Raw genomic sequence first — 11,064 nt, 5'->3', positions numbered from 1 at the left:
CACACACACAGTGGTTTTCATTCAGGCCGCTTTAAATCCGCCACTATTCTCCTCGAGGATTGGTGATGCTCTCACCATCGCCATCCTCGTTGGCTCCTCGTTGTAGCGCTTATACGTGCTCGCGTCGTTCCGCGGCGTCTCGCTCGGGAGGGGTGCGGGGATGGGGGTGGGGCGTCGCGATGCCAGGCGTCGCTGGCGTCGAGCCGGCGGCGTATCATCCGAGTGCGGAGAGCGTGTGCCCTGTCGTCGTCGCCGTTCGACCTGTGCGTCGTGCGTTCGCGAAAAAAAGAAAGTAAGAAAGAGAGGAAAAAAAGCATATTCTCCATCTGGTCGCATCGCTCACCGGAAGTCATCAGGGATCGAGAGGGACATCCCCGCCGGTGCGCGCCATCGAAGGGAAGCGTGTGTACCGCGGGGCGAGACCCCAACGCGCGGCGGAATGCGCGTATATATAGGAAAAGGGAGCACTGGCCGTGCGGTTGCTCGAGCGAGACAGAGAGCGGTGCAGTGACATCGGAGTTGTCCGCCGTGAAGCCGCGAAGGGAAGCGAGGGCGCCAGAAACTCGGCTCGCGAGGAAAGGAGATTCAGAAAAGAGAAACAGAATCTTGCTCGCGTCGCGTTGTCGTGTTGCTGACGAGAGCGACAAGGGCTAAAGAGAGAAGTGCGAAGGGCTAAAGAAAGGGAAGGAAACCGGGATTGATCCGAGACTCGATGATATAGACGTCGTCTAGCAATTCTACGCTCCTCTCCTCTCGATATCCTCGTGTCATTCGAGATCGCACCGAAAATTCTCTTCAACTGAGAAAGTCGGTATGTCGGGAAGGGTGGCACGTTTCTCGTGGACGCCGTATATGTAGAGGAAACGCGTAGCACGCACACACGCACGCGTCGGACCCGTCTCTCCGCGAAAGTATCGCGCTCGCGCTCTCACCGCTGTCGACGCGCGTGTGTGTATGTGTGTGTGTGTGTGTGTGTGTACGTGCGTATATATAAATATAATAGAACGCACCTAGATATCTATTTATAAGTTTACACGAAGCGAGAGGCCGCGCTCCAAGAGGAGGGAGAGAACGGGGATAGAAGAGACGGAGATAGGACGAGCAAGAAGAAGAACGAAAAGAGAAATCCGAAAAAGAGAGAGAAGGAGAGGGAGGGCTACGTAAAAGAAGAGCGAAGAGGAGTGGTGGCAGGGGTGGTGGTGGTGGTGGTGGCGGCGGAACGTGTGCGCCCGCGCGCGCTCGCTCGGTTTTCCCCACGTCTTCACGTCGTAGTTGTGTGCCGGTCGTGCCTGGTGGTTGGTGTGGTGATTCCGTCGTATTGTGGGTGCCCTCTCGTGCCGTGTGTGCCCAGGGAAGAAGCGGGGGCGGCCGCGATATAGGATCCCACGAGGGCGGAGGTATCGCGAGGAGGTGACATATGCGCGTACGTGCGCAGCGCGTCGTGCGTTTAGGGGGAAGGGGCGGCGGGTAGTAGGCTCTCCTCGCCGAAGAAGAGGGTGCGTTGCGCCCTGCGTAAACCTCGGGAGTGGAGCCGGGCCGAGGCCGGCGCGACCGGGAGGCGGAAGAGGCAGAGGAGAACGACGACGAGGAGGAGAAGGAGGAGGAGGAGGAGGAGGAGGAAGGAAAGGGCGACTCTCGCACACGGCAGCGGTAGTGAGCGGATCTCGAGCGAGGCCGCGCGCGAGTGCGTGAACGCGCGGATATGACGAGCGGATACGCCCGGCGGCTCACGTGATACGCAACGAAATCCGCTGTTGTGCTCCGCCGTCGAGGAAGAGATATGTGGTAAGTGTGCTTTCCCTCCCTCCCTCCCCTCGCCCACCCCTCCCATTTTTTTCGAGTGGAGTGATCGACGGTGAGGTCGACGGTTCGGAGTCCTCTCCGAGATTTTTGTGGCGCCAAAAATTGTCGGATGCCGATGCGGATTCTATTTTATCGCTAAAGATCGCCGAATATCATTTTTAGATCGTTCGAGGAAACACGCGACGTGAAGATCGTGCTCAGAAAATTCGCTAAAATCGGATAAATAGTCCAGTGTTGAAAAGGAAGATGTTTCTAGAATAGTGAAACTGTGCTCGATAGGATTTGTAGGAAATCCAAAATGAATTTAAAAATCAGTGTGTCATGTTATCGGTATGTTTATGCAATCATTGGTGAAGAGATATACGTTGGTGTTTCCGTCTTTTGGTGATATTTAGAGATCGATAACGGTCCTCATCGATCATATTCGCTTCGATTCTTAAACCGTCCAGAGGGAATCGGTGAGATTATATAAGACGACTATATCCCGTCATCGCGTCTAATATTCTGCGAGGTCGTTTAACTTGGCGGGTCTTTACATAAAATAGGTCGGTGATCCTCGAATTTCAACATCGATTCTATTTTAACAAATGTCGTTTCAAATAATTATCGGACCGTTGAGTAGCAATATAGGATACAAATTAAAGCACAAATGAACGTGTAAGCAAACAGATAGAATCATTCGTATTAAGAAAAATTATAGTCTGAATATAATATATTTTTACTTCTCAAATCTATATCAGTTATTATTTTCGTATGTGAAACAAAGATGACTATATGAATATAAACTGAAAATGATAAACAAAGGATAGATAACAACGCGAAGATCGTGATACATCGATTTTACGAGTTGATCATAATTGGCCGACAGATTATTAACGAAGATAGTCTAAACTGAAAAACGGGTTCAGGAATGTAAGATCCGCTTCGCAGGCAGCAGATGTTTTAAGCGAAGGCGCACACAGCCGTTTAATAAACAATGCGGCCCTAAAAAAAAAAAAGCGGCCTAAAAGTTCCGACCTCGTTTCGAAGTTTCGCGCGCCGGTTTTACGTTTACAGTCTACGAACGGTACACCACGAAATTTATATTGAGATATACGCTTTTTAACTGGATTCTCTGGAGCTGCGCGTCCGCTGGCGCCAGCGAGACGATAGCTGTCCTCGTTGCGGGTTCGATTAATTCAAGTAAAAGTCATAATCAATCAAAGAATGAAAATTCGTTGATGACGAGACGATATTGACACCGATTATATTCGTTTCCTATTCATTTCCTAATTCGTTCTACTATTTTTCGATGCTCTCGTTATAGATTTTCGATTATCGCATGCGTGAGACACACACACACACACACACACACACACACACACATACAAATCCATGAAAATTGAAAAGAAATATATTCTAATTGCGAAACGTTATCGGTAGATTATCTGGATCGGTTGTTGAATACAAGAACTCAAATCATATCGAGATTGAGAAATGGTTTCTCTCTAATTTTCTTTGGAAAAAAAAAATGATATAATATTCAAAGTGATAACAATAATTTAGGAACTTTTATTATGCTTAAGAAATCAACTACACTAAACTAAACAACTACACTAACGCAGAAAATATGTAAAAAATATAAACATATTATAGAAGTCAAATATATAAATATATATGTTACATATATGTTATGCGAATATAATTATATTTCAATTCAATAGTAACATAGAATGTCTAATTATTATTATTACGTAAACTTTTTCGTGTAACAAAGTATTTTCAAAGCGCGAAAATTCGTCGTTTTTTGAACTTTAAACATCAATGCCGATTACGAGAAAGTCAAAATATCTTCAACTTTAAATGATTCATACTGGCGCACCCTTTTATACAAAAGTCATCTGCATTTATAGCCGTGCATGTTAAGCCGCGCTGGACCAGCGCATAATAAAGTAACATCAGATATAATAAAGCTGTCCGCGCCGAGACAATTTCAAAGAAGCTCAACGGCGTTGTTGTTACGGCGCCGTTTAACGCGACTATTAAAAAAAAAAAAACATAAGGACTTTTTTTCCATCATTGAAAAAACGTTTCGCGAGCGCATTCGCCGAATCGAGTGGTGACGTTGCGCATTTAATCTTCCGGCGGGGAGATACACCGGGACTGGATTAATAAATTTCATTAAACCGATCAGCGTCTTCGCGAGGATTGTGGTTTCGAAACAAATTGGCGAATTTCATTACGCTATCTCTCCATCGAATGCGATAGTTCAACCTTATAGATATGCGAGGGTCTGACGGAGTCCCGTCTTTTTCTACTCAATCCTTCGGGAGTGATCGATGGCGGTAGACAGACCCGTGTCTCATAAATACGGGATACGAGATACGGGATTCCTCAAACTGTATTGCACTCCTCGCGTATCTTGAAGGTAAAGTATTTTAGAAATCTCATATATAATGATGAATCGATAATAATGTTTTTAGCTTTTTTTGATGGTTACATAATATTGATGCATATTAAATTAACACGCGTAGCGCTTGGCGAAGTATTAAATTTCTAAATAAATATTTCTCCCTGTGAGAGATACATATATATACTAAAATTCATGCACAGATAATATTTCAATAAATTTTATAAATAACACTAAGGTATTATATATATTAAACAAAAAATCTAATAATTAAATAATTAATTTACAAAATGCGTAAAGGTATTCCTATATAAAAAATATTAAAGATATTTACTGCGTAGAATATTTCTGATTTTTATTTTTATTTTTTTAAATTCTGAAAAAGGATTGAAAAATATTTTATCAAATATAAAATATTTTATCAAATATTTTATCATTATTCCTTTCGATGAAAAAATCAGTATTAATATTTATAAATTAATTAATTTCTCTTTCCGCCTTTTTGAATTAATGTGTACAAAGAAAGTGAAGCGTCCCTTTATGCCAATTCGCGATGAGCTGGTCGATGATGGTAGCGCTTATTTTGTGTTCTAATGACAGATGCATTTACTCGCGGCTCGCGTCGACACGTGTCGCGGAGAGAGAGGTACGCGCGCTATCAATATGCGGTTTGTTCGAACTACTATTATTATGTTCGATGCCAACAGAGCTTCTTCTTTACATACTCGACGAGCATCGCGCGATACATTTTCTGTGCCGGCACACACAAACTGCGTTTTGATTCATCGACTAAACTCCGTGCTGCCAGTATAGCTGCATCCGTTTTCCGATTAGCGATGCGGCGAAACGGACACGAGAGAAAACTCAATCGCCTTCCCTCTCTCTCTCTCTCTCTCTCTCTCTCTATCCCTTTTTCTATCTCTCTCGTGGAAATGAGTTCGCATAATCACTAGGTTACAAAAACAGCGATGAAGTTTAGTTACGAATTTCTTGGCACGTAGGCTCCGTAGTTTTGGACGTCGGATAGCCAAGTTGAAACTTAATTTAACGAATTTTAAGTGAATCTTAAAATCTCTCGATCAATTTTAAATAAATTAAGAATATATTTTGGAAAAAATAAGAGCTGAGATTTGGAAGTAGATATGCGGATCTAATGATGCCAAAGAGATTGCTTAAAGAAAAGGCTCTTTTGCTCTGCGAAAATGGATCGCTTTTAAAGCTCGTCCAACTACTTAAGACAGTTCTTACCGAGCTATTCGTATGTACATACTATGTGTACACATCTACAGATCTATCTAATAACTGAGTCAAAATATATGGACAGTTTAGTAACTAGATACGCACCTGTTTAGTTGCGATCGCTAGGCAAATTTAGCTTCGAGATCAATCAACTGAACCGTGGATTTGTGAATCGTTGTGTCAACTGCATTTTCGCTAATTTAATTATTAATTAATTAATTAATTCATTAATTATCTATTAATTAATTTAAGAATTTCTCTATCGCTCGATCTTTTTCGTAACTTTTTGTTTCTCTTCGTAACAAAAATTATATTAATATGTAACAACAACAGCGTGTGTTGCTAATTTTCGATTGAATTGAAGAAGAACGGATTCGTGCAATAAGAATCTAAGTATTATAAATTATAATCTTTTTAATAATTAATACAATCAGATTTTTTATATCGCGAACATGATTGCGATTATAACAAGCTTCGTTACTTCATCGATTGATTATAATAAATTGTCAACGCGTCTTCTCTATCTCGCATATAAAAACGCTGCACGCAAAATCTTCGATGTCGTATTCGCGGGACGAGACAAGATCTGTTGACCTCGGGAATCGCATACGGCGCCAGCAAAGTGCGCACGTTATGCATGTAGATCGCATCGCGTTCTCGCTTGCATAACATTGTTACGGCAGCGAAATCATTTCCGCGATTTTTATGTCTCACTCTCTGTATCAGGCGCAGAGTATCTTCCACGTTTCGAAACGAGATCATCACGCCGCGCGTATAAGTTCGCGATAGAGCGAAAAATGTCGATTGAGAAACTTGTGAAAATTTATCTGTTGTTTAATATTAATAACATGGAAAATCATCGGGATATTTTAAGAGGCGAAAAAAATTCATTTTACGCGCGCGCGCGAAAGAGAGAAAGAGAGGCATCCATTTTTCGTCGCGCGAAAAATGCAGATTTTCCGCTTGCGCGAGAATTAGTTGTGTAAATGCGTTGCACGACACGCGGCCGAGTTGGGAGGAACTTCTTTTTTTTGAATAATAAAAATTTATCGTCGTGGTTAACAATAAAAATCCCGTGAAAAAAATGCCGACGCACATAACGTTCTCGTAATAAAAAGGCGCGATATTTTCATACGGCGGTCCTATGTAAGACTCTTGGACACGCGACAATAGAATTTTTACGATCCCGTGTTCCTTGACACATTAATTGCCGCCGGCATGACGATGCAGTAATTAGTAAAAAATATCCAATTACATAATTATTCATAAATATTCATTAGAAATAAAAATCGTATGCATAATATAAACTATCGTATAAACTAAATTATACAGAAATACTCTGTTTACTTGAAATAACGATTTACAAATTTACACATCCATCTTCACATCAATTAGTACTTCATAAATTGATACAATTACAATTCAAGCTATAATCACATCTCATGCGTCATTTAATTTTGTTTTATTTGTACGAGAATTGCGAGAGAAAGAGAGAGAATGAGAGGAAGAGAGAGGAGCAGAATAAAATCGATCTCGTTGCGTTTCTGCTGAATTGAATTGAGAAGTCCTTATATTAGATTTTAATTGAATTAGATTAGATGGTAAGAAAATGGCGCATGAGATTAATGATGAGATTTGCACCGATGCGATCCGAGAAATCGTACCAAAAAGAATTGTTCCCTTATCGCGCGCATCCCCGTTAAGCTCGATCCCCACGCGATTTAGGAGAGAGAAAGCACAGTGTGGGGTATAACTGTGAGGGATCTCTTTTATAATAGCTCGTTCTAATTACACAATTAAGCGCCGTCGGTATTTCTTAACTCCGTGCGTCCGGCACGAGCGAAATGTCTCGGAAAATATGATATAATCCGCACGGAGATGCAGACGTTTAACATAATCCCTCGGGACTGATCCGCGATATTACCCGACCCCTTTAAGTCGTTCCCGTACAAACAACGGCTAGAAGTCCGGAGAAATTCCGCGCGGCAATTAAATTTATAATACAGAGATTATAAATTTCCGTCCTCTCCTTAGCCGATGCACCTTGCCGAGCCATTCGTCTTTAGTTTATCATCGTGCCGCGAACTCGGGAACGAGATATATAGATCTGTTGCACAATACTTGTCATCGATATTTCAAATACATACACATACACGGTGTTCTAAAATAACTAATTTCAATTTTGATAAAAATTACTTTTATTGATCTTTGTCCTTTTTTCCATTATCTTTTTTAATATTCTCTCTACCTTATTTTTTTACACAGAATTTTGATGCAAGATAACGCTGCTGCAAACTTTTCCTAGAATAAATTGCCTTTAAATTCTTGCAAAAACATCAACAATTCAAGGATTTAAAATATTTAATTTAACAAATTCATAAGATTTCCCGCTAATGTCACTTTCTGTCATCAAGCGGTGATAGCCGATTTTTCATGCAGACAAAGATCGAAGATCTCGCATTTATAGACACCGCTTGTGTTTCACCTGCGGCTGCCTGCCGCGCGATCGGCTAATCAAATAGGAAATAGTATTTCCTTTTCTCTGTCAGCACGATCTCTTCTCTCTCTCTCTCTCTCTCTCTCTCTCTCTCTCTCTCTCTCTCTCTCTCTCTGCCATCGTCGGTATTTTCACCTCGGAAATATCGATCGAATTTGGCGGAAGGAAGCTCTCACGGCATTGAAGAAGAGGCTCTATTCCGGAGAATCGCCGGTGGGCGATGATGGAATACGAAGGAAGAATATATAGTGACTAATTTTGCGGGAAGTGTGAAAAAATGAAGAGAGACCTCAATATTTAAATTCGTATACACTCTTAAAATACTGCATTGTTTGTATGTATAATATCAATTATATAATTTTTATTTTCGCGTTTTATTAACAAAGCGCTTAACAAAAGGAAGAAAAACGTGCTCTAGAAAGTTATATATTAATTATTAACATTATATTTTTATAACGATGATTCTCGCACAACAATAAGTTAAACATAAAAAAACTGAACTTAATTCCAAGCAATTTAAAGGATCGCTTTTAAATTGCCTGGAAGTTGAAAAAGCCGAAGAACATTTTATTACGAAAGGCGTAAAGGGTTCCCCTTGCATCGACATCGTGGGCTATAGTTGGAGAAAACCTCATTACGTTAAATGCGTAAAGGCTGCCGTGCGTCAATTTGCGAAGAAAACGCTATTTTTCCAGCGACGAGAAACAGGCAGCTGCACTGTGTCTAAAATGAAATGTCAGGCAGTCCTTACGCGCATTCGGTGATGAGATCTCTCTCTCTGTCTTGACCTTTTTTTCCCTTTGAAGTGACCTTTTCTACGTAACTTGTAAGTTATCTTTACAGATTGCTTCGAGTGTATATGGAAGCCACATTCTCGTGTTTGGAAACAATATGACGAAACTTCGTTTCTTGACACTTGAGGACGTACAACGCGCGAAGTAGGTCGACGCTTTAAAGGGTTGACAACCGTTGCCAGGGCCGTGATTGCAAAGAAGTTACCATTCTTTGCATTCTTTCGAATCCACTCTCACTCTCTATATATACTACAGTTTCTCTTTATTATCGTAACTGATATGAATTAATAATCGCTCGTGTAAAATATGACTCGCGGAAGAATAGTTTAATCATAGTAGCAGAAAAAAAGGAAACTCGAAATAAAACTAACTGCATCGACAGTTTTAGTTAGACTTGGCTGACTCGGCGATGAATAAAGTGGGAATGTGGTAATGGGAAAATCGGACAGAGCCGACAATTCGGATGGTCGATAGCGAGAAGATAGGCTCTCCAGGCAAGTTCGCGAGCTGTTCCGATAATGCGCGTCGTCTGTGAACTTTCGCAAGTTCCGCTCGAGGTGGCAATGGAAGGATCGATTGTGTCTTGAGGGAAAGAAAACACATTGCGCGTAGTAGTACACTTTGATCGTTTCGATAAAAACGAAAGGTCGCAAAGAGAAGCGGATCTTTCCCAGCGCAAGAGATCGTGTGCTTTCTAAAAAAAATTTACGAGCATCAGATTAATTTTTACATCAAGTACACTATTACTGTATATTATTAGATTTCTCTCTTCGGTAATTTTAAAAGTTTTCCCTTTGAAACGTAAAAAAAAAACCGTCTTTGATAATAAATTGATAAATAGACTTTCCCTTTCGGCGGATTGGATAAAGTTGCTCAAAAATAAGCGGCGAGGTGTGTGCGCAAAGAGTATATTTGCGCGAAGGCGATTCGGTTCCGGGCCAACATTATAAGAACGTCGCCTGCCAAAATACAGTTTGCAATGACATTCGCTACAAAGTGCAACGGCAAATATAACGTCCATTTCCGTCGATGCGAGCGAATGAGCGAGCGCATCGAATGCACTTTGCCTCAAACTTATCCAGCGATCGGCCGAAATGCTACAAACTTATGGTAATCGAATCCTTCAACCACGTGACTGTAGATTCGTGCCTTCCGCTTGGGTGAGCGCGCGAATTTCCGCTTCCTCCGCGTGACCGAAAAATCTCGCGATAGCGAATTATTAAATTAAATCGCTTAAATTCATTTAAATACAAATCACATGCCTCATTATATCGCAGAGATTCTTCTCAAGCTCGATGGAAATATAAATTGGATGAAATATATGCTGTTTTTTTTCAAAGATGAGAGACATGTCGGTCTCCCATATGTTTTCATCAATATTTTAATCTTAAAACGTGTGCATTAAAAATGAATCAAACCTACATATATGTAAAACAATATAATTAAATATAAATATATATAATATTGAAACAAATAAATATCCGATGTAAATTTAAATCAAAATCCGTTTAATAAATATTAAACAAACGATATATTAATTTTTCACTTAAAAAAAAAAGAAATATTCTCGCGAAACATTCAACTACTTGTGTTTAAAAAAGGGGATCTCCGCACGTATAATTTACTTTGAGTACTATTGAACTCTATTATTACAATTGCGTGAATTATCTCAATCTTATCTCATCGCCTTGTGATTTATTTAGCATCATCCCCGTCATCCAGATTTTCTAGGTCTCATTCATAATCATTTTCCACGCAAACTCAATCACTCATCTACGTGTCGTCACGTGCGTCTCCCTTAGGAAGGTGAAACGCCCATTTCTTAGGGTATCGCAGGTTAGATCGTTCCAAATGATTTCAACTTCGTGACCCAGAGTTCGAGCTATTTTTAAATCATGCCTCCCACTCGGTTTTGTACGTGCACATAGGCGAGATCCCCCTTTGCCATCGGCATCCTGTTATTTCACTCGTTCATGACAAACACTGTGTCGCTTTTTATAAATATTTTTCTCAGAAGCAGCTTTAGATTTTTTTTTTTTTTACTCATCCTTTAAAACTTATTTGTTTACTAAAACGCATTATTTATATTAATTAATTACTAAAAGAAATTATTTTGTGTGTAGCTTTTTATAAATTTATTTATATATAAAAAATTGTGTGTGTGTGTGTAAAATTGTCAATAATTAGGAACGAATAAGAATAAAAAAATATTTTTTAATAATAATATTTAATTAATAATAATAAATTTTTTAATAATTAAGAGGATTCTTATTTCTTCCTTATTATTATTTCATTTAAAATCATACAATTAATCACATATCTGTGTGCTAAGTAATTTAAAA

General features: G+C 40.1%; 2 protein-coding genes across 3 annotated transcripts in view; one reads left to right on the top strand and one right to left on the bottom strand.

Moving 5' to 3' along the window:
• Positions 1-231: 231 nt before the first annotated feature.
• Positions 232-2,225, bottom strand: LOC126850956 (uncharacterized). Its single transcript, XM_050594446.1, has 2 exons — positions 2,168-2,225; positions 232-1,877 (listed from the first exon to the last, which is right to left on the bottom strand). Exons 1-2 carry the CDS (start codon positions 2,223-2,225, stop codon positions 796-798), a joined length of 1,140 nt encoding a protein of 379 aa, XP_050450403.1. The 3' UTR covers positions 232-795.
• The window catches only part of LOC126850891 (muscle calcium channel subunit alpha-1), a 61,124-nt gene continuing 51,705 nt past the window's right edge, over positions 1,646-11,064 (top strand). For both annotated transcript variants that reach the window (XM_050594333.1, XM_050594334.1), the window contains exon 1: positions 1,646-1,785. The gene's annotated coding sequence lies outside the window, so the exon portion shown is untranslated. The remainder of the gene's footprint in view (positions 1,786-11,064) is intronic.

Source organism: Cataglyphis hispanica, chromosome 7, assembly GCF_021464435.1.
Source record: "Cataglyphis hispanica isolate Lineage 1 chromosome 7, ULB_Chis1_1.0, whole genome shotgun sequence".
NCBI lineage: Eukaryota > Metazoa > Arthropoda > Insecta > Hymenoptera > Formicidae > Cataglyphis > Cataglyphis hispanica.
The sequence above is the reverse complement of the archived record's forward strand: the minus strand, read 5'-3'. Positions and strand labels throughout refer to the sequence as shown.

Excerpts from the sequence above, each read along its gene's own strand:
- LOC126850956 (XM_050594446.1), bottom strand. The coding sequence starts at position 2,225 with ATGATCGATGAGGACCGTTATCGATCTCTAAATATCACCAAAAGACGG. Across the intron at positions 1,878-2,167 it reads CAAAAGACGGAAACACCAAC|GACTCCGAACCGTCGACCTC; the intron begins GTATATCTCTTC and ends AATCTCGGAGAG.